General features: G+C 44.4%; 1 protein-coding gene and 1 long non-coding RNA gene across 3 annotated transcripts in view; one reads left to right on the forward strand and one right to left on the reverse strand.

The window, feature by feature from the left end:
* LOC138250347 (uncharacterized) overlaps positions 1-24,002 on the forward strand; it is a 105,745-nt gene that overhangs the window by 50,530 nt on the left and 31,213 nt on the right. Inside the window, exon 2 of one of the 2 annotated variants that reach the window (XR_011194938.1) lies at positions 23,727-23,874. The exons of the other annotated variant lie outside the window; for it this stretch is intronic. This is a non-coding gene — a long non-coding RNA (uncharacterized lncRNA). The remainder of the gene's footprint in view (positions 1-23,726; positions 23,875-24,002) is intronic. 2 annotated transcript variants of the gene reach the window in all.
* The window catches only part of ANKRD10 (ankyrin repeat domain 10), a 74,724-nt gene continuing 61,244 nt past the window's right edge, over positions 10,523-24,002 (reverse strand). Inside the window, exons 4-6 of the mRNA XM_069205125.1 lie at positions 20,449-20,684; positions 18,989-19,084; positions 10,523-12,154 (exon numbers count right to left, since the gene is read on the reverse strand). Coding sequence (XP_069061226.1) covers positions 11,676-12,154; positions 18,989-19,084; positions 20,449-20,684 — 811 coding nt within the window. The 3' untranslated portion in view covers positions 10,523-11,675. The remainder of the gene's footprint in view (positions 12,155-18,988; positions 19,085-20,448; positions 20,685-24,002) is intronic.

Raw genomic sequence — 24,002 nt, forward strand, 5'->3', positions numbered from 1 at the left:
CCACCTCTCCCATGTGGCTGCCCGTTCCCAGGAGTGATGCATCTGTCAAAACTGTCTGATCTGGTTGAGGAAGGGAGAGGGATCCGCCTTTGACCCAATCTCTGTTCGTTAACCACCACTGCAGACCTTTCGCAGTTCCCTCCGAGATCAGGAACATGATGGAGTGATTCCCCTGATGGTGCACGCACTGGAACTTCAGGTCCCACTGCAGAGCCCGCATATGCCATCTGGCATATGTGACCAGCAGTATGCATGAGGCACAGCAGCCTCACAGTCCTTCTCAATGAAACCCAGGATAGAGGCTGAAACATCGGCATCATAGCCTGAATATCATGGACTCGCCGCTCCGGAGGATAAGCCCAAAACTTCACTGTGTCCAGAACAGCTCAGATGAAAGGGAGTGTCTGAGAGGGAGTCAAGTGTGACTTTGCCACGTTTACAGTGAACCCCAGCGAATGCAGGCGGTCCGCCTTAGTCTGGAAGTGGGAGACTGCAGCCTGGGGTGAGCCCGCCTTCAACAGCCAGTCATCAAGGTAGGGGGAAGACTGAAACTCGAGGTGGCACAGATGAGCTGTGACCACCACCATCACTTTTGTGAACACCTGAGAGGCGCTGGTAAGGCCAAAGGGGAGCACAGTGAACTGAAAGTGCTTGTGACCTACCACGAACCGCAAGTAATGTCTATGGGCAGGAATGATGGGAATATGGAAATAGGCATCCTGCAAATCCAATGCTACCATCCAGTCTCCAGTGCAGAAAGGACCTGAGCCAGAGTGAGCATTTTGAACTTCTCGTTTCTGAGGAAATGATTGAGGGCCCAGAGGTCTAGGATAGGACAAAGGCCCTTGTCCTTTTTGGGCATCAGAAAGTTGCAGGAATAACAACCACAACCTACTTCTGGCACAGGGACCCTCTCTATGGCTCCCTTGGCCAAGAGAGCTGTAAACTCCTTGCAGAGAAGTGCCAAGTGATCCTCCATCATCCAATCATAGGATGGTGGCATAGCAGCAGGGAAAGACTTGAAGGGGAGGAAATAACTACTTCAGGCGATTTGCAAAGCCCAACTGTCCGTTGTCATGGATTCCCAGTGGGGCAGGTGATCCTGCCACCAACTGGTCTGTGATGGAGCGACGGACTAGGAAGGCTTGGAGGCTGCAGCGGCGGGGCAATTGCTGGACTGCGACGACCACTCGCTCTATGATCCATGGGGGCGTTAGATCCCATTGCCTAAGCCAAGCAGAGGCTGGGGAGCATGCGCGGAATGGTGGGTGGAAGGAAATTGAAGGAGTTGGGTGCCCCTGCAGTGAAAACTAGTTTGCTTTAATGGGATACAGGAGTTAGCTTAGCCTTTGGCTTGCAGACTTTTGCCCCTGTCACCCAGTGACCTTTACCCTACTTAGCTTGCTCTGTTTTAGCACATTTATTTAATTAAATCTTTTAAGATGGCTGCCGTGTTTTTAGTTAGGCCCATGTTTTAGTCTGCATTATCGCTGCCACCGCGCTAAGGCGTCAATATCAAGCGACAAAGATAAACCAACTGTAGGTGTTCACGCTTTTGAGGGAATTGTTTATATAAATTACCGTCCCAAGCATGCCTTGTTATCTATTGTTTGGGAACAGACCTACGTCAGGGGTCCAAGCAGATCTGTATAAATACTCTTTACTTAAACAGATAGTCAGAGGGATTCCGACCAGATGCCATCACTGCTATCGATGCTGCACATCGCAGTGATGCTGACCCAGTGTTCATGTCCTTACGGAGTCTGAGCTAGACCTCATTTCAAGGTAACGAGGGTTGGGGGCTCTTCTCATGGACATGGCATTGGCAGATTAGGTTTAACATACCTAGCTCTTTTAGGTTAGAGGTTAGGCCTATCATTCTAGGGTATTAGTACATATCCCATATTATGTCTTTTCATGTTATTGCAAGATGGTGGGGGTCTTTGTATTAATGGCTCTTGTCTTTACCATTCTGTTTCTTGCACTGCTCATTATTCTAATCATTGCAGCCCATGCAACTTATCGCAGAATGCAGTTCTTCTAAATAAAACCTATTGAAACTGCATCTTTTTCATTGCCTTTGTTTCTGATTGAGACATGTTGTTAATGTGAGAAAGGGGTACTCTTCGCTTAACAAGATACTCCCTGAGATGTCACACTCTTGAGTCCATGTGTAAAGGCTGCCACAAATCAACTTTTACTGTTTTGGGTTCCTGGGAAGGTGCTGCTTGTGAGCCAGGAGGGTTGAGACGACAGTTGTGATTTGTTGTAGGACTGGCATAGTCACCTACAAACACAAGTACTGTCATCATTAAACCAGCAGTCTTGCCTACAGCAAGATTAGAACTACAACACCCGAAAAGGGGCTAAAAGCAGACTAAGGGGGGGTGAGGAGCAGCTATGAGGCCAACGGACCGAGCCATAGCTCAGGACTCCCTAAAGTGGTTGAGCGATGAGTCCGCTTTGTCTATGAAGAGATGGGTTCCATCAAAGGGCATGTCCAAAAGTGATTGCGGGACATCCCCCGAAAAGCCAGATGTCCTCAACCAAACGTGGCACCGAAGGGCCACTGTCAAGGCAACCAATCTGCCCAGTTATTCGGTGGTGTCCAGTCCACATCAAATCATGAACTTGGATGGGTCTCTCCCATCAGCAACAGCTTGGAAGAGAATGGCCCGGGCCTCCTTCGGGACCTGTGGCAGCACCTGCATGAGCGTATCCCATAAAATATGGGTGTTGCAGCCCAAAAGGCATGCAGTGTTCATGGACCACAATGCCAAACTGAAAGAGAAAATTTTCTTCCCAAGTTGGTCCAGTCTTTTTGAATCCCTGCCCGGGGGTGCGGAAGGGAATGTGCCAGAAGAGGAAGAAGCCTGAATGACTAAGCTCTCAGGTGTGGAGTGTCGGGTCAAGAATTTAGGGTCGTTAGGCACAGGCCTATGGTGGCGGGCAATTGTCCTGTTGACAGGAGGCCCTGTGCTGGGTTTAGACCACGTCCCCAGCAGGACATCAGTGAGGTCCTCATTATAGGGCAATAAGAGTTCTGATGTGGAAGTCCCGGGCTGAAGAACCGCAGTCAGGAGGTTAGTCCTGACAGCCACTGAAGGCAGCTTGAGGCCCAGGACCTCGGCCTCCCTTCACACCACCAGGTAGAAGGCTCCCTTCACCGGTAAGGGGAGAAAGCATGCCAAAGTCAGGGGAGGAGTCCAACCCACTGGTTTCACCCAGTTCCTGAGGTCAGTCCATGTAAGGTTCTTCAAGCTGGTATTCTAGAGGGTCCAGCGACTCCTCCATACTCTCACTGTACCCATACCCATAGCTATAATGGTCAGAATCCAAACTATCAACATTTTTCTGCCCCTGGGTCGGAGTCGGGAAGAAGTATGGGACTGATGTCAATTATGGGCCCAAACGACGTCTGAAGCGGTGACTTCTGCGCTGGGGAAGGTCGCAATGGCACAACTGGTATCGGGTCAGATCCTGGAAATGGATCCTGGGGTGTCTTCCGGAGCCAAGGCCAAAGCCACTGGCACGGAACCAGAGAGGGACCCCCGCTGACCTTATTGGGCCAGAAGGCATCACAGGAGTGTCGGTCTGCCAAAACATGAGGCACATGGTGGAAAAAAATAAATTAAAAATTTAGGAGAGAATGACAGTGACTTCCTAAAGGGGGTAGTGCAGAAAGGTGAGACTGGACAAAAGTGTGTGCAGGGTGTTGTCTGGGAAGGTGAAATAAATGGTGCCTAGTGTCTGTGCAGTGTGTGAAAAAGTCAGTCTTGCTGTGAAATACAAAAGATTGTGGTGTGTGAAGGGGTGTGTTTTTTAGTGTCCTTTGCAGGTGTGTCCAGCGTGGCAATGTCTGAGCTGTGTTGTTTTCAAATCCATCCAATGTGCCATTGTATATTACTTTGGTACCTGTGAACCGCTGTGGTTCGGACTTCCATCGGTGAACCGTCTTGGGTGCCCACCACTGCAACTTTGGGCTTGTAATACGTTCAGTGGTTGGTTGCTGTGCTGTCGGGGCTGATGTTCGGGACTGCCTATTTCCAGACCTCCGTGCCACTGGCGGTCTGCAGTTTTTTTGGTTGGTGGTCCGGCCTGTGTAAATTTTAATATAACCATCTGACAGACCACCAACATGGCGGTCTTTTTGGGACAGTGAACATCGCAGCCTAGCAGTCCGACCGCCAAACTGGCAATGAGGACCTCAGTCTCTTATTTGGGACTCCGAATCCTCAGGACTATTTCTACGAATGTTGCATCAAAGTCAGGTAGGCTTGCAGCAAGGGACAGCTGAACTGGTTTTCCAAACAAACGGAGCTCAACAAGCTTGATTTTTCTGCCCAGCGAGATTGCACAGAAGTCTAAAAAGTCCAAACTTATTTTCAGCTGTACCTTTTCATAGGTTGTTGGAGAAATCCAGCTGGATACAGCCAAGAGTCCAAGGACCTCACAGACAGCACTTGTGTGTCAGACCTCAGTCCAGCAGAGGCCACCAGTGGGGCCTTATTAGTCAGATGGGTACATAAAGAAAAAGACCTCTTGCGGTGTCACCGTAGCCACACACAAGATTAGCCAACTAACCCTTGGGTCCAATTCATTGTCCTGGGTCCAAAAGAGAACAGGTCCAGCACTTCAAGTCTCCTCACAGGTCTTAACAGCAGGTCCAGAAAATGTTCTGAGCAGCTGTGAGGTTCCAGCTTTGTAGGTTTTGTTGACTGGTGTGTGGGGGTGACTCCTGGACACTCCCAAACCACTGGGGGAAGATTCCCAGGGGCAACTCTAACCACTTTGTCATCGCACACTGGAGTAGAACTCACTTTTCTAGAGGGAATCCAAGATGGCACAAGTATTCGGTCCTTGGAGGGAGCTTGTTTGCCAGGCAGGGGTGAGTTTAGGAAAACAGGGAGTCTCCTCCTCCTAAGCTACATCAAACTGTTTCTGGGATCAGCTCCTCACACTGGGCTAGTGCCCAATTGGCTTCAGAGGGCGTAAATAATGAAGGCTTTCCATTTCACTTAACTATGAATAGGCAAGCTGGAGCGGTTGCTTTTAATTTCTTGAAACCTCCCCAGCTGCCCTTCCAGAGCAGAGATGTAACACCGGCCTCACACCCAGTCCATACGGTCATCAGGTCTATGTCACTGTCCTGGCCTGCAAGCAAATCTCACACATCATTGTCTGGTACGGACAGGGAAGCCGATAGTAGGCGGACAGGGAAGCTGATGGTAGGCTGAGGCAAATTAGCCTCTAGCAGCTTCAGGCAGGTGAAAGGTAAATTTCTTAAAGTCACTTTTCCTGAATATGGATTAAATATTCAATTCCACCTTTAAACTCTGTTTTAACAAATATTAAAAATAGTGGTGAAACCATTTCTCTAGCTTGCCCAAACCAGAGGCAGCATTAATATTTTAATCTATACTCTAGTTTTCCCTCATAGGGCAGCCACAGCGTTCCAGTGAAAATAGATCTTGGGGGCTTATCACCATATGGACAAGCTAGCATTACATTGCTACATGTTGCACCTTTAAATAACATGTACACTACCTTGTGGGCATAAAGGCATGTGTGTGACTTATTAATATTTGGTGATGCAACCATATTCCATTTCCCATGTCTATGTTCCCTGCTGAGTGGCATCAGAGGAGCTGTCCCTCAAGGGTGTTAAACCGACAATCTGAGCCTGGCTGGCCCTCGTAAGTGCACATAGTACATAATTTCCCACTGTCCTGTGTAAACAGGCATGCTCACCAGTTCCATTTTTCACTACCAGTCATACGGACTAAACTGTGCTTCTCATAACCAGGGTTAATACCTTTCTTGACTTAAAGCTTGCAATCTACACCCTAGCATCATGTTTGCTGTACCACATGTAGTCAGCATCAACAATTCGCACACATTTTATAGACAAGAAAACAATCATTTTTGTCCATGTCTGCTACCATTTTGTCATATCTAAATAAATGCCAGTAGCTTCCAGATCTTCTTAAGCACAATGAGCCAAGAGCGCCTTATGCCCTAACATACCAAAACTGCCTATGTCCTATGCTAGGACGAAAAACAGATTGGGTGGGTGCAGTAATTTGGTTTGAGGAACTGAATATCTTTGCACTGCAATATTAGTCTTTAAACAAAGCATACCGTGCTGTTAAAGAAAATGGGTAACATTCTGTTTGTTAACCCCTTCCCAGCCAAGGACGTAATGGTTACGCCCGATGGCGCGGTGCTGAGGCGCCACGGACGTAACCATTACGTCCTGATATAGGCCCTCAAGGGAAGCGCTGGTGCTCCCCCCGAGGGCCTCCCCCATGCCCCTAGGGCAGGGCTGGAAGGGTTAAGCCCCCACCCCAAATGAAGGGGGTAACAGTCTTTCAGCTCTCCCTCCACACACCAAAACATCTTATCCCATGGGCCATGAGAGCTTGGCTAACTCTCAAAATCGTTGCATTTGGAATGGTGAGGGCTGCACTATTTGGACTTTGGGACACTGCCATGTAGAAAAATCTACAAGACCTAGACACATCTGAAAACTTAACATCTGGGTGAGTCCAGGGTAGTGTGTTTCACATGCACCCTGCACCATTTGCTTACCCACAATGCCCTGCAAAACTCCAACTTTGCTGGAAAACACACTTTTTTTCCCACATTTTTGTGATGGAACCTTCCAGAATCTGCAGTAATGCACAAAACTCCTACCACCCAGCATTGTCTTATCTATACCGATAAAAATTCTGCCCGCTTGTCAGTCTAAAAATGCCCCCCCCCCCCAACTGTCCTTTTGGACCCTCTTTGGTTCCCCCTCAATTATGACATGTTTTTAGCTCTTCCCTGTCACAGGCACTGGGAGACTGAGGGGTACGTTGGGCGGTATGAAATTTGTCCTGGTGTGGTGATCCCACACAGAAATGTGGGAAAAATGTTTTTTTTTTTAGCTAAATTTGAGGTTTGCTGAGGATTCTGGGTAAGAAAACATTGGGGGATCCACACAAGTCACACCTCCCTGGATTCCCTTGGGTGTCTAGTTTTCAGAAATGTTTGGGTTTGGTAGGATTCACTATATGGCTGCTGAGCCCAGGACCAAAAACGAGGGTCCTCCTCCCCGCAAAAACGGATGATTCTCTTCTCATTTCCAAGACCCCAATGGGTCTTCAGGCCGTTGTGGATAAGTTTATTACTTTCTGCAATGATTATGGGTTGGAATTAAATGCTAGTAAAACTAAATTGATGGTGTTTAGTCAACGACCAGCCAGAAGATGCACTATTACTCTAGCCGGGGCTCCTCTGGGGGAAGCAAGTTCAATAGATTATCTGGGTGTGAGGATCTCTAATAAATAAAGAACAGAACAAGAGTGTCCCTTTTTCACCATAGTTCAGGGGCCCTTTTGCGCTTTTATAAGAGCACAGCTACGAAAACCATTTCCCCAGCTATAAAAATCCATCTAGCTAAAGCGCAAAATGCTGCTACTTATGGTGCTGAGGTGTGGGGCTCCTGCAAAACGTCTAAATTACTGGTGGGGGAGAACAATTTGCTAGAGCACGTCTTGCGTGCCCAGGTAGCACCCCTTTGGTTACCATTTTTTTTGGATCTTGGCTTTAACAGTATCTCTGATCTGATAGCCCTAAAACCGGTACTTTTCTGGGTACGAATTCGGATGACTCCCCAGCTTGCTGTTTATAGGGACTCTCTTGTTGACCTTCTGAAGAGACCTAATGTAACTCTTACTCCATGGTTCAGGCATGTTTTTACTTGGCTCCATACTATGGGGCTTGGGAACTACAAGGAGAACCCACAGGATTTAGAGAAGGTGCACAACCTGCCTTTGAAAATAGCATACTGGTCCTATGTCAGGAACAACTATCTCCTTGGTTCATTGTATGGAAGACTGACTAATGCCTTCCTTGATTTTAAATGGTATCCAGAGTTTGAGCCTTCTTTAAAATCTTATCCCCAATATTCTGGGGAAGAGTTTGTATGTTTGCTTCTGCTGTGGGCGTTAACCGCTACTGTCTTTTGCTGGCAGTTGGAGGTCACCGACGATATCCAGTTTATGTCCATGTTGTAAAACTGTTCTGGAATCAGTTGAACATTTTATGTTCTGTGCAGCGTATGCCCTCCCTCGGCATAAGTGGATTCGCCCAGTTTGCCAGATGTTGGGCATTAGGCAATTTGTTATTGCCCTTAGGATCCTTTAGAGTGATACTTCTGTCACTGTGATCCATGCAGTTAGCAAGATCCTTGTGGCTGCATGGCATATACAGACTTATTTTTTACATTTATTGTAATTTAAAATTCTGTATGCTTTGGGTTAAGTTCTGAGAGATCTTACTGGTTTTATCGTTAAAAATGGGAGATATTTTTATTGACTGTCATTTATTTATTCTTCTTACTAAACTTTTATCTGTATATGTAATTATGTGAATAATGTTCTTTTGCTTTGATGGTTTATGACCGAATAAAGCTTGTGTTATATATATATATAAAACGGGTAGATTAGTATTTGATCAGTGTTTGGGGCATTTCCTTTTGCAGGCACTAGGCCTACCCACACAAGTGAGGTATCATTTTTTAATCGGGAGACTTGGGGGAACGTTGGGTGGAAGGCAATTTGTGGCTCCTCTGATTACAGAACTTTGTCAATGAAGTGTGAGGAAAAAGTGTTGTTTTGGCCAAATTGAGGTTTGCAAAGGATTCTAGGTAAAAGAACATGGTGAGAGCTCCACAAGTCACCCCATTTTGGATTCCCCTAGGTGTCTAGTTTAAAAAAACAAAAATCGCAGGTTTGGTAGGTTTCCCTAGGTGCCAGCTGAGCTAGAGGCCAAACGCCACAGCTTGGCACTTTGCAAAAAAACAGCTGTTTTCTTTGGGAAAAGTGATGTGTCCACGCTGTGTTTTTGGGGCATTTCCTGTCACTGGCGCTAGGCCTACCTACACAAGGGAGGTACCATTATCATCGGGAGAACGCTGGGTGGAAGGAAATTTGTGGGTCCTTTCAGATTCCAGAACTTTTGTCACCAAAATGTGACAAAAGTGTTTTTTTAAGCCAGATTCGAGGTTTGCAAAGGATTCTGGGTAACAGAACCTGGTGAGAGCCCCACAAGTCACCCCAACCTGGATTCCCCTAGGTGTATAGTTTTAAAAAATGCACAGGTTTGGTACGTTTCCCTAGGTGCCAGCTGAGCTAGAGGCCAAAATCTACAGCTAGGCACTTTGCAAAAAACACATCAGATTTCAAAGTAAAAATGTGATGTGTCCATGTTGCGTATCCTGTCGTGAGCACTAGGCCTACCCACGCAAGTGAGGTATCATTTTTATCAGGAGACTTGGGGGAACACATAATAGCAAAACCAGTGTTACTGCCCCTTGTGTTTTGCTACATTTTTTCCTTCCAAATGTAAGACAGTGTGTAAAAAAAAAAAAAGACGTCTATTTGAGAAATGCTCTGTAAATCACGTTAGTATGGGCACCCCGGAATTCGGAGATGTGCAAATAACCACTGCTTCTCAACACCTTATCTTGTGCCCATTTTGGAAATACAAAGGTTTTCTTGATAGCTATTTTTCACTCTTTATATTTCAGCAAATTTATTGCTGTATACCCGTTGGAGAATGAAAAACCATTGCAAGGTGCAGCTCATTTATTGGCTCTCGGTACCTAGGGTTCTTGATGAACCTATAAGCCCTATATATCCCCGCAACCAGAAGAGTCGAGCAGACGTAACGGTATATTGCTTCCAAAAATCTGACATTGCAGGAAAAAGTTAGAGAGTAAAACATTGATTAAAAAAGCTGTTTTTTTAAACCTCAAATTTCATTTTTTTTTATTTCAGCTATTATTTTCTGTTGGAAAACTTTGTAGGATCTACGCAAATTACCCCTTGCCGAATTCAGAATTTTGTCTACTTTTCAGAAATATTTAGCCTTCTGGGATTCAACATTCGTTTCACACCCATTTCGGTCACTAACTGGAAGAAGGCTGAAAGCACAAAAAAACTGTAAAAATGGGTTATGTCCCAGTAAAATGCCAAAATTGTGTTGAGAAAGGGGGTTTTCTGATTTAAGTTTGCTTGTTCCTGAAAGCTGGTGATTTTAACACCGCAAAACCTTTGTTGACACCATTTTCAGGGAAAAAACCACAAGCCTGGTTCTGCAGCCCCTTTTCCCCATTTTTTTGGGAAACAAAAACATAAAAATAAAACAAAAATGAAATTTTCGCTGTATTTTGGCTAATTTCTTGGTCTCCTTCAGGGGAATCCACAAAGTCTGTGTACTTCTAGACTCCCTAGGATGTTGGAAAAAAAAGGACACAAATTTGGCATGGGTAGCTTACGTGGACAAAAAGTTATGAGGGCCTAAGTGCAAACTGCCCTCATTTGGCAAAAAAAGGCTCGACACCGGAGGTGGGGAAAAGGCCCTTTTCATCGCAATAAAATGGGCATGTCCCACACTGGGACTGCAAGAAACCCTACAACAAACGCTTGCTACTAATCATAAGCCAGGCCACAAACAGAGGAGACAAAAGGTCTTCAATTTAAAAAACTTTTTATGTGTAGCATATGATCAGATAGTTCTTTTATGTAGTGTATATAATGTAAGCAACAATTAACATGAACATGGCAATTCAACAGAACATACAAAGAGCAGTGGTATCAAGGGTGACAAATACAATACATTAGGCATTCAAGAATAAAGTTTCACTTGAAAGCATGGATATATATTTTTTTAACTGCTTGGAAATAGATTCTGAAAGAAAACATTGACACATTTAATTAGAGAAATGAATTGCAGCTGCTACTCACAAAGTGGTCATATAAAATACAAAGTGAAGGTATTTTTTTAAAGCACAGTCCTAACATGGAACAGAAAAAGCACAATATACTAGGAAAAACAGGTCCAACAACATTTTCATATAAACATTAGAAAACGTGCCTCAAATTGACAGCCTGCAACAGGAAAAGTCTTGCCATTCTTTTACCTGGCAACGCGCACCAAATTGTTTTTTTTTAAAACATATAAACAAACATGTAGTAAAATATACTTTTTATAGCTGAAAGACTGTAGCTAAATAAAACGGATTTCACTTTTCTAGTTAGTGAAATGCAGGTCAAAAACATTGTTGGATAAAGTAAGTGTCGAAATAAAAGTAACCGCAACATGTATAAACACCCCCTCGACTAGTATGACACTACAATGTTAAGAATCTGCATTACGACCAAAGGAATCTCTTGCATTGTACTGCAGACATATTGCCATGTGTAACAAAAATGTAGAAAAAATAGAAACTTGGTTAGTTACCCAACCGAGAATGGCAGTTTCCAACCCACTGATAAACCTGTTAAGTTAACACAATAGAAAAAAGTGCAAAGCTGTGCACGGCATACCTCACAAAAAATGTTATCAACCCCTTTCAAATAAAACTAAACATGATGAAGTAGATAGCCTTTTCGACCTACTTCATTCTTTTTAGTTATGCAAATAAGTAAAAAAAAAAAAAATAATAATAATCTTTATGAAAACTAAACAAAAGCTATGATAAGGCAAATAAGTATCTTCAGAGAGGGCCCTAAAATTTGTTCATTTCAATCACAAAAGAAATGTCCAACACAAACTATAAGCAGTGCTATACAAGATTGCCTCCTTCAATTTGAATAATACAGTAAGTTGCAACACATTTGTATTTAGGAACCATGATAAAGGTGGAGTGTACTTAGGATAGTGGCATCATATTTGTGTTCAACTTTCATTAAAGAGGAGTGCTCAATAACACTGCTAACTTCTGGAATGCTTTCAGCTGTGTCACCAAATCCATGATAATGTCCATAGTGCAAGCTGTCGCCACCATTCTCGGCCCAGGAAGGTCTCTGGGAGACGCAGCTGCTTGGGCTTCCATTAAGATGCAAAGACCCACACATAACTGAACTAGAAGGGTCTTTTGCAGGCTCTTGGGCAGTGCTGCCTGGATTGTTGGGATTCCCTTGTGCATTTATGAAAGAAAACTGTGGTTTTAGACATCCACCATCTTGTTCTGTTGCAGTTATCCACTTTTTTTGACTAGGTTCCGTTTCGGAGAACTGTGTTCTGAAGGTGAAGTCAAAATGTCCATTGCTGGCAGATCCATTTGTCAATTCATTCGAGTGGGCTGTACCGTAACTTGAATCTGCATTAAGAAATACACCCGTCACCAAACACGATAAGCAAGACAATGGCATACACACGCAAGGGTCAACACGTGAAGGTCGGGCAACTTAAGAGACAGTGTTAATAACTATACAGAATAGTGCATGGCTGTGGGTTACATAACTTATAGTAAGCCCTAAAGAAGTACATAATCTCTCCTTAGATGCACCAGTGAGTGCATGAGCTTGAAAGTTAGTTGCTGACATTCAGATTCCCTGTCCACCATTTTACAGAGATCAATTAGCAATAACAGACAAATACATACGTGAATGTGATTTCATATCCTACCACTGATTCGAGTGACGGAAAAAAAAAAAAACTTCTCAGAAGCTGACCTAGTATAAAGGAGCAGATGGGCGAGGGTAACTCACTAGATATGAAAAAAATGAGTGAATCAAAGCCGGTGTAAGTGAGAGCTCGGAAAAAATAAAGAGGGAAAACAAATGAAAAGGGCTGGCACTAACCGGTATGCATAATCCACCTTAAAATTTTAGAAACTAAACAAAATCAACATAATTTGTCTCCTCCCCACCCTTCTCAAAAAAGTTAGAGATTAACTTTTTTAGTTTTGTTCAAATGTATTAATGATTTCATCAAGCTCCGGCAGATTTGATACAGAGATGAAAATCAGATGAATGAGCAAGCAGCTTTATTTTGAAATATAAACTAGGACCATTGCAGCTTACAGTAAAGTCACAAGGCCTCTGCATAAAATGCAGTTTTGTTTCCTCAACAATTAGAAAACTCGCGATGTGCCTCCAAAAAGTGTTACAAATCCTCACAACTAAAGCAGATCTAGTTTCTAAAAGGTTGCGAGTAATGAAACCTCCTTAGAAACAAAAATGTGACAGTCAAACATTTCCCTTAATTAAGAAAAACATCCGTTGTGAAGAAATGAAGCTTTCGTTCAAAATTAAAGCCGAGTATGTAATGTGGCAGGATGTTCGAGAAAGGTTCTACCTGCCCATACTGAGGTTTATGCAAAGTAAAATTAATTCAATAAAACAGAACAGGGTTAAGATCACAAGCATTTTTAGAACCCTTACCTCAAACATGTATGCCGACCCGAGGCGGTGTCTATTCGAAACGAAATATTACAAAACGTAAGTGCTTGTGGTATTACAGCAGTCTTCCCTAATTTAAACTACCTCGACATCTACTTAACTGACCTCTTTTTATCCTTTAACTAGGCTGCTGTTCCTTTTTGATAAATTGTAAGCAATGTAAAATAGGCTAACAAAAAACAGCAAACATCTCTAATCACAACTGCCTATGTGATTATATTTCCAACCGGTAAACAGACAGGCAGTGAACTGAATCACAAACTGTGTAGGACTCCTGTTCAATTTAAAAGTAGTACACTCAAGAATACCCCTAAAGAGTTAAAACTACTGCAATGTGCCTACATGTGGTGTAAGTCCTTCACCACCCCCAGGGTGGACCAAACAGAAAATAGTATGCTCTTCTTGTAGGGGTAGGCACTCACTAAAATCTTTTATCTTAATCCAGTTTTCTCATTTCTTCACAGACAAAATGACTGGGGAAAATACTTATTATGAAGCTTGTAAAGGGACTGTTTGAAATATATAGAGAATGCTAATGGAAGAGACAGGGCATCCTTACTCCTACTGTTAAAATCAGCCTTGTACATGTGTTACTAAATTGGCATATTTTAACCCCTGCAATATTATAAAAGCATAGTAAATGGATTCTATGTCCCTTGATTCTAGCTGTCATGGACCAAAGAACCAAAGATATTGTGACCCAACCAATACCTACGGACTTTCTAGGTACTGCCTAAACCTGACCAGGCTTGACATATCAGCAACAACTAGCCCCAGTGAACTTGCAAAACTATATTTTTTTAAGATGTCCTATCAAGATTTCAGTTACTTTAAATAGTAAATAGAAAAGCTGCATTGCTGCGTTCATGAGTTAAATCACCCATGTTATTTGGATTCCACTGCAGAAAAAACAGAGTGGATCTGTGCCCCGATTTTCACTCAAACTTGCAAGAAAGTTCAAGCCAAAAAGCAACGACTGTGCCAAGAGACCGCCAAATCCCAAAGCTGTTGGCTCAATCAATCAATCAATCAATCACATTTATAAAGCGCGCTACTCACCCATAAGGGTCTCAAGGCGCTGGGGGGGAGGGGGTCAGTGCTCGAAGAGCCAGGTCTTGAGCTGCCTTCTGAAGGGGAGGTGTTCGGGTACGGCGCGAAGGTGACTGGGCAGGGAGTTCCAGGTCTTCGCTGCCAGAAAAGAGAAGGATTTTCCTCCGGCGGTGGTTTTGCGGATGCGGGGAACGGCTGCCAAGGCCTGACCGGTGGAGCGCAGAGTGCGCGGAGGAGTGTAGAAGGAGACGCAGGAGTTGATGAGTTTGGGTCCGAGGTTGTAGAGGGCTTTGTGTGCGTGGGTGAGGAGTCTGAAGGTGATCCTCTTGTTGACCGGGAGCCAATGGAGTTTTCTCAGGTGTCCGGAGATGTGGTGGTGGCGAGGTATGTCCAGGATGAGTCGTGCTGCGGCGTTCTGGATCCGTTGAAGTTTCCTCTGCAGCTTGGTGGTGATGCCGGCGTACAGAGTGTTCCCGTAGTCCAGGCGGCTGGTGACGAGGGCGTGGGTGACGGTCTTCCTGGTGTCGATGGGGATCCAGCGGAAGATCTTGCGGAGCATGCAGAGGGTGTTGAAGCACGCTGAGGTCACCGAGTTGACCTGTCTGGTCATCGAGAGGGAGGAGTCCAGGATGAAGCCGAGGTTGCGTGCGTGGTTGGGGAGTGCTGCCTAGGGCGGGGGGCCACCAGGAGTCGTCCCATGCGGAGGGGGTAGGGCCGAGGATGAGGACCTCCGTTTTATCTGTGTTCAGTTTCAGTCGGCTGTCTGTCATCCAGGTCGCTACTTCCTTCATGCCGTCGTGCAGTCTGGTCCTTGCTGATGTGGGGTTGTTGGTGAGGGATAAGATGAGCTGGGTGTCGTCGGCGTAGGATATGATGTCGAGTCCGTGTTTGCGTGCGATGTTTGCCAGGGGGGTCATGTAGACGTTGAATAGGGTGGGGCTGAGGGAGGATCCTTGGGGTACGCCGCAGATGATCTCCGTGGCTGCGGATCTGAAGGGGGGGGAGGCGGACTCTCTGGGTCCTTCCGGAGAGGAAGGAGATGACCCATTCCAGGGCCTTGCCTCTGATGCCGGCGCTGCAGAGGCGGTCTATCAGGGTGCGGTGGCAGACCGTGTCGAAGGCTGCAGAGAGATCCAGGAGAATGAGGGCCACGGTTTCACCCTTGTCGGTCAGGGCTCGGATGTCGTCCGTGGCTGCGATGAGGGCGGTTTCGGTGCTGTGGTTGGCCCTGAATCCGAACTGAGTGGAGTCGAGGGAGTCGGAGGTTTCCAGGGCGGCGGTGAGTTGAGCGTTGACGATTTTCTCAATCACTTTGGCGGGGAACGGTAGGAGGGAGATAGGCCGGAAGTTTTTGAGTTCGGTGGGGTCTGCTGTAGGTTTCTTTAAGAGGGCGTTGAGTTCTGCGTGTTTCCAGCTTTCAGGGAAGGTAGCAGTGGTGAGGGAGGCGTTGATGACGTCTCAGAGGTGGGGTGCGATGATGTTGTCGGCCTTGTTGTAAATGTGGTGAGGACAGGGGTCGGAGGGTGATCCCGAGTGGATCGAGTTCATGACGCGGGTGGTTTCCTCGGTGGTGGTAGGGTTCCAGGCGAGGATGGTGGAGATGTCGTTTGCGGCTTCCGGGGGCGGGTTCATGTTGGTGGTCGTGAAGCTGTTGTAGATGTCGGCGATCTTACGGTGGAAGAAGGTCGCGAGGGAGTCGCAGAGGTCCTGTGAGGGAGGGATGGGGTTGGTTTCTGCGTCCGGGTTGGAGAGCTCTTTGACGATGCCAAATAGTTCCTTGCTGTTGTGGGCGTTGTTGTCAAGTCTGTTCTGGTAGGCTGTTTTTCGTGCGGTGCGGAGGCGTTGGTGGTGTTGGCGGGTGGTGTCCTTGAGAGCTGTCAGGTTTTCCTCTGTCGGGTTGAGGCGCCATGTCTTCTCGCGGAGGCGGCATTCTTTCTTGGAGTTTTTGAGTTCGGTGGTGAACCAGGAGTTTTTCTTGTGGTTGTTGGTTTGGGTCTTCAGAGGGGCCAGGAGGTTGGCGCAGTCGGAGATCCAGTTGGTGAGGTTGTTGGCGGCCTCGTTGGGGTTGCTGGTGCTGGTGGGTTGGTTCAGGGAGAGCGTTGCTGCGAGTTGTACTGTGGTGATTCGGTTCCAGTGTCTTTTTGGTGGTTGCCGGGTGTGGTGATGCACGGTGGTTTTCTTGAAGCTGAAGTGGACGCAGCTGTGGTCCGACCATGTGAGTTCGGTGGTGTGGCTGAAGGTGATGTGTTTGCTTGAGGAGAAGATGGGGTCGAGCGTGTGTCCGGCGTAGTGGGTGGGGGTGTTGACCAGTTGTTTCAGTCCCAGGTTGGCGAGGTTGTCTAGAACGGCGGTGGTGTTGTTGTCGGTGTGGTTCTCCAGGTGAAAGTTGAGGTCTCCTAGGAGGATGTAGTCGGTGGATGAGAGTGCGTGGGGGTTGACGAAGTCTGCGATGTCTTCGCTGAACTTGGTGCGGGGTCCTGGTGGTCTGTACATGAGGGTGCCTCTTAGGGTTGTCTTGGGGTCGATGTGGATCGCGAAGTGGAGGTGTTCGGCGTCGGGAAGTGAGTTGTCGGTGTGGGTCGAGATGCTGATGGAGCTTTTGTGTGCGATGGCGATGCCTCCTCCGGTGCGGTTGAAGCGGTCTCTCCGGATGATTTTGTAGCCGTCGGGGATGGCTATGGCGATGTCGGGTGCCGAGGAGGGGTTCATCCAGGTCTCGGTGAGGAAGGCGATGTCTGGGTTCGTTGAGTTGATGAGGTTCCACAGTTCGATGGCGTGCCTGTGGACGGAGCGGGTGTTGACCAGGATGCATTCGAGGTTGCTTCCGGGGGCGTCGTTCTTGGTGGTGGCGGTGTGGGTCCGTAGGCAGGTGAAGCGGCAGTTGCTGCAGGTGAAGGGGGTGGCGCGGTAGCAGCCCGGCGCGCGGCCGGGGTTGAGGTTGGCGAGGGTGGCGGAGTCATAGGTCAAGCGGGGGCCAGGGGTTCGGGCGCTGGGCGCGGTCCAGGCGCGGACGGGCGCAGACGGGCTTGCCTTCGGCGCGGCCTCGCAGCGGCCGCCATTTAAGGGGTAGGTGGGGAGGCGGGGTCAGCTGGGAGGCGGGAGGTGGGCGGGCAGGGGAGCTGGAAGCGGGAAAAAAGAGCGGCAAAAAAGAGCGCAGGGTGCTCAGGGTGCAGCACCTTAACATGAAAAGTTGATGTAAAGAAAGAACGTGAATTTACCAAGTAATGATTTCAAGTGATGATTGTAGAATGATTTCAAGTGATGATTGTAGGTTAGAAAACCGATACAGTTCTGGGATCAATCTGTAGCACTGAGTTAAGCTTTATTAAAGATAACTAGGATACTGAATACACAATTGTCCGTCGACAAATACCTATCATCAACCCCAAAATGTATCAGAAATTGCTAGGGGTATGTTATTTCTAGTGATTGCAAGCTAAGTGTGGAAATACTTGCCATTAGACAGGAACAGGCCTTTACCGCAGCTTTCATTTAGGGAACTGATAAAGATGGAGCTATTTGACTAACCGTACTACCTTGTTAGAGTGCTGAGCAAACTTGTGCATATAGGGTTTTGGTGTCATAAAAGTGTGTTTTTGAGGTTGAATTTGATATGAAATAGATGTAGGACAGCAATAGTTTCTACATCAACCTTAGGATTTTGGGAAAAAATAAACTTTACGACTACCAAAGGGCGGGGTGATTGCATAGCCAGGGTCTGAATGGAAACAATTTGAGAAGGTCCTCAAAACTTTTCTTTTTTACATGACACTACAACTTGGATAGAAGCCATGTCACTTGTTTAAAAGTGCCATTTAGTGAGCTTTATTTGTTTAACAATGATCCCAACATTTCAGGAAACCAAATGAGAAAAACCATCTAAAAAAATCCAAAAAGGAGACGAAGAGATTGTAATGGAGGGGATATTGATTGTGGGCAACAAAATGGCAGAACAATGTCTGAGCAGCACACCTTTATCATGTAGTGTATGCCATTTACTCAAATTCCCTGTTGCGTTTTAAGGACTGTATCCACCCATTGCATCAGTCCAGACTTTCTCCTTTCTAATAAAATCCTTGGAACCATAGTAAAACTTCGAGATCCAAGTTTCCTTTCAGTTGCCTCATGGCCACTGCTAGCTACAACGTCTGGGATATGTCTCTAAATGGTACAGCAAGCATTAAATGTTCACTTATTATCAAGGGCATCTCAATGCACTGCCAAAAATAGGTTACATCGATGATAAAACAAACAAAAAAAATCACTATCATGCGGTACTCTCATTCCTTACTCATTACACTAGTACATGGACTCCCAAATTCAAGATAAGACAAAATATAAACCCCATATCTAGAGAAGAGTATTTGTGTGTGTACAGACACGGATTGAGAATCAATTAACTTTCTCTTTTACCCGGTTTGAAAACCCTCTATTCTGAACTTGAAAATAAATAATTGTTTTTGTGGTAGTACAGCAGTTTCAAATAGGACCCTAAGTGTACCACAAAAAGCCCCAGTGGCATCATTTGTCCAGTTAGAAATAATAGGCATATTGATTGATGCAACGGCATGGTGTTTGCATGGCAGAAACTGTATATATTTCGGTTTCTTTTGGTCCAACAGGAGAAACGCTTTTTTGGAGCCTGACTTCTTCAGCCATGAGAACATTGCTGCTGCCATTGGGATTTGCTTCTCCCCCACCTGATACAGCTGCATTTTCTGTTTCTATGTGCATGTCCTCTTCGTCATCCACAGGCCTTTGGTTCACCACTGATGTAAAGCCGTTCACAATCTCAGCTGCATAAAAAGAACAAACTTATTAAAATATTTCAGAATTATGAATAATAATAAAACCAGAAAACTAGTGGAGTACAATTTACAGTGGGGTTGTAATTCCACCTACCATGTTAAGTAGGGCACAATAAAAAAGCTGGGCCCCATTTAAAATGATTTTGCATCAAGTTCTACTTCCATACTCCGAAAAACGTAACAGAGGGGAAGGCTAACCAATAGACTCACAGGTAGAATATTCAAATTGGGTTCAGTAAGAGTTTGACGAAGTTTCTTGGTGGGTCCACCAGACAAAGTTGCAGAAAACAAGCACATTTGTAAATTAGGGTGTACTCTAAGATAACCTACACAGGAAACAGACTTTTAACAGCAAAAGCAAGTAGAACTGTACCACCGCCACAAAGTCTATATGCATAACTACTGGGGCATTTCAGTATTCTGTGATAGAAGCCTTTTTTTAAGATGGCTCCTAAAATTCTTTGTGAATTCAAAAAAGTCAGATATTCGTGCATACTTCTGAGTAACCCTGCTGTAGCAAATTTGGCTAAACTTTGGTGAGATGGGCATATTTTGACAAAAAGTCATCCGTTCTCTTACAGAAAATAAATAGGGTGAAAAGTTGAGAATTATTCAGTTAAGTGACCCAGTTCCAGACTTGAACACCACTTTACATTTCATAAATATGAGGTGATTTGTCTGTGTCAACAATCATATTCTTCCCATAAGGTTTTTAGACTCAAAATATCGGTAGTTAGCAAGTCTGAGGGCTACAAAACATTACTCCTTCCTTTACAAGACTAAAGGACTAAATTCTTCGCTTTCCAGGAGAGTTTTATTGAAGCAATGAGTGTAGCAAGACAGATTTATCATGGCAAGTACAGTACACAGATAAGATTTGGTATATAATGGGCAGCCATTATACTGCATATAAAAAACACCATTATTTAAATTTACATTTAATTCTATGAATTAAATGTGAAGTGTCAAAGGGAATCCATTACACTCCTTAACAAAAACCCATTGGACTCAACTACTGAACAAGGAGAATAGAGAGAAAAAAAAAAAAAGGTGGAACACAATGTGTGTTTAATAGATTGTTGATTAGATTACATCAACTGTTTACTACGGTTGGAATGTAAATGAGTGGCAATGCAATAAGAGGGATCCTGCTTTGGAACCCTTCTCTCCAAACACCTATGCTCTCTCACTTTGGACCCAAGTTTGAGGTCTCAGGAAGGGAATACCATCTTTCAATTGGCTCAACTACCACTGAGAAAGGTTGGACTGCTTTTACGATTGGCAGTCCACACCTTTGCTATGCTCCTCAGCCTACCCGGCAACACACTGCTTTAAGATGACAACAGTCTCACCTTCTGTACGAGCTCTCTTAATTCCAGAAGACTCAATCTGTTCAAAGGACCTCTTTCGGTTAATCCCACCACCAAAAGCATTTTGGGAGATACTCTGGCGGACACCATTGGAAAGGCCATTGGAATAGAAACCATTCAGTTGACAGTTTTGGAGGTTTAAGAGAAATTGCGCACAGTCTTGGAAGCCCTGGGTATGTGCTAGATCTGCTGCTGTCAGGCCACTGGCATTCCTCAGGCTGTACAACAGAAAAACACTAAATTACAAACAGTCACTGGCCACGCTGCCTACTCACATTAACTAAAAGCATCAGATTTATAGAACAATTTACAGTTTCCCCATAACTAAACTTTCTGACTTCTAGATAAAATGATATAGTATACATTATGAAGGACTCTACATTGCTTGAAATATACCCCTCTTCCCATTCGTAAAATCAATTACTTCTTTCTGATGACAGTCTGAAGCACCTGTACTTAAACATGCTCCAGACATCACATTAATTATGTGTACGCCCCAGGCTTAGACTATTAATGATTCAAAAGAGTACTTTAAAATTACAAACATTTAGCAAATGGTCCATGACATCCGAAAAATGTAACACTGTACAATAAGATTTTTTTGAAAACAAGATTGTGCAGTTTTTAATTAATGGTTGCAAATTGCTCTCATATTCCAAAGCTGTGACATTATAAGTAGCAGACAGACTTACTGAGACCATCCATATGTAGGAGCAGTTTGAAACGTGTGAAGAAACCAGATAAGTATTGCTATCCCTTCCAGTATTGAAGTTTTCGATTACCAAAGTTTCCTTATGTTACCTTAATGTACAAGCGTTAATAGGAAAGATGCAGTACTTTTTTTTTTTTTTTTTTTTTAAATCAAATTACTTATGAACACGCACCCCAGAAATCAAATACCTGGCCCACATTATTCCCACCCGCCCTCCCCTTCAACTATAGGTGTCAAGTCTTCTTAGCGACTATTTTAAAAGCACTCAGCACTTTACAAAACATGCAACCTTTTTCTGAAGGATATTACAATATCACAAACATATGAAAGCTGAAATGAGATACTAGAAGCCAAACCTTTGTGTAACAAAATCAAAAACATAAGGAGCTACCCAACTGACTCAAAAGTTAAAACCAGAGAATAATTAAAAATGGATACCACTCAGCAAATTTAAAACACATTAAAAGGTTTGTGAATAGTTAAAACTTTAGTGATCACAAGAAAACCATCGCCAGATAAACTCTGAATAAGCTGAAGGTTAAAGGAGGTCAATACTAAGGGGCAGAAGAACCCCTGAACACTAAAAATGCACAAGATCAAGTGCTAATCCTGATATGTTTCTGAAAAGAAACGGGGGATAGAAGGGTTTCTAAGAATAGATCAAACACTTGTAAACTAGTCTTTTGTAGAAGTCAGGGCATCAAAAAAAGATAACGAGAAGGTCTGTGGAATACTTGAATGGACATAAGTTTGAAGGATCTTACAGGAGTGCCTTAATGGTAAAGTAAAACACTATTTTAAAGTAAAAAGGCAAAGTCATGAATAAAGTCATTAATGAGGTTTGGCACTGGGTGGAAAGATGAAAAGGGCATATTTACCCTTTAATGAAACACAGGCTTGTAAGGATGGCTGCCAAAGACAGAAGGGTAAAGAGGAAACAAATGTTGGTTTATATTGAGCTTTCGAAGAGGCTACAATGTACGTTTTCCTAACCAAATAGTAATTGCATAAAGGAAATTGGTTTAAGCATTACGATTTAAACTCTGCTTTACAGCTGAAGTCAGTCAACAGAAACAAGAGAAGAGAAGTGAAGAGAAGAGAAGTGTGGCTCAATGGTTAGAGCGGCAGACCCTGATGCAGAAATCTAGCCCGGGACCAGGGTTCAATTCCCGCCTCTGCAGGTCTTGGGCTCAATTTCCTTGGACCTGATAATTCTCGCATCAGTGCCTAATTTAATTCATGGGTCCCACTCTGTAACTCTGGGCAATAGCTTGCTTAATCTCCACAACGGCCCCAACAGCGCTGGGATGCCTGGCTTCACCTTGGAGGTTGCCCAGGAGTGGGTACCTCACAGGGGTTCCACAGCGGTATGCGTACAGCGCCTTGAGACCCTAACGGGTGAGTGGTGCGCTATACAAGTACGAAGTTTAGTTTAGTTTAACTGACAAACAATAGTTCTATAGCCCATATGCCCCAAGAACCCACAGCCTGGATTAACAAAATTATTAGAGAGGACAGATCTATAGTGTGCCACTAACATCCTCTGTTTGTTGCAGAGCCATCCCTTTGCTGATGGTGGCTGAAAGGGCGCCAGGAGAAATAGAAATTCAAGAGGTGCAATTTTAATTTTGATTGCTAAAGTTGTAATTAGACAGCAGACTGCTCTACTCTTCCATGCTCAGTACTCTCATTCAGATTTCTCAAAGATGAGGCCTCCGGGTAAGTGCAGCCTTTTTTTATCCGAACCACCCTATGCTCTTCTTGCATGGAGTCACTCATTTATGTTACCAAGATAGGACACTCATTCCAGACTTACTGCAAAACACCACGAAAAGCTTTTCTATAATAGGGAGTAACAAAAAGAAACTATGTCCTTTTGATAGCTAAAAAGTAACGAATGCAAGGTAGCACACAGCAATAAAATATTAATTAGATATTGTGTTGGAGCGTTTTCAGTCTGCTTTTCAAACCTCCTGTTGCGTGCATATTGCAAAGTATTTTCAGAGGGATTGCAAGGAACCCTCAATATAGTAGCATCACTTCATAGATTAAACTGAATTATGACTCTAACTTGGTAAATTATCATGAATGCACAATGAGTTCAGGAATAAAGACTCCAGAACAAATTCCAGAATACATTTTACTTTTTCCTCAAAGACAATATGGGTCAGATGAATATATTTCACCCTCTATTCCTGTGCGGTAAAAAAAACAAAAAAAAATACCTGCTGTGTTTTTGTCTTTGTAGTGAAAGTGAGTGGTGCAAGTCGAAAACAATCCTTTCCAGAGACGGCTGCCTCGAGGGAAAAAACTAACTTTTAACTTTTAGGGGCTTTCTGTCAGCCCTCTTCATCCACAGGACTGTTATGTCATTCACATTTTAATTCTTTCCACCTAAGCTTACATTATGAGGCAACAGGTCAGCCCACTTTAGGGATAGGCTATCTTCACTGTAAGTAATGGAATTTTCCTCATAATGCGCACATCTACACAAACGAGTTCCCTCCACTGCTTGGAGTACTATGACAAATATTTATCTTTGAAACAGGTTGCACACTAAAATCTCCAACCAGAGACAGATCATCACAATGCATTATACGGGGGAAAGCCCCATTGGCCTGGAACCAGGGAACTGAGCGGAAAGAACAAGAAAGTGCTTGGATAATGAATGCAGATCACAAAAATTTGCGACAAAGGTAATGAAAATAATTCAGTTGTAACAGATATGTCCTTTTATTTGTATTTTCCATTTTTTTAAGTCTTCTCCTGCAAGCAACATAAATATAAAATTAAACACTTCTTTACTCTCAGAAAGTGTTTTTAA

Source organism: Pleurodeles waltl, chromosome 8 (assembly GCF_031143425.1).
Source record: "Pleurodeles waltl isolate 20211129_DDA chromosome 8, aPleWal1.hap1.20221129, whole genome shotgun sequence".
NCBI classification, from domain to species: Eukaryota; Metazoa; Chordata; class Amphibia; order Caudata; family Salamandridae; genus Pleurodeles; species Pleurodeles waltl.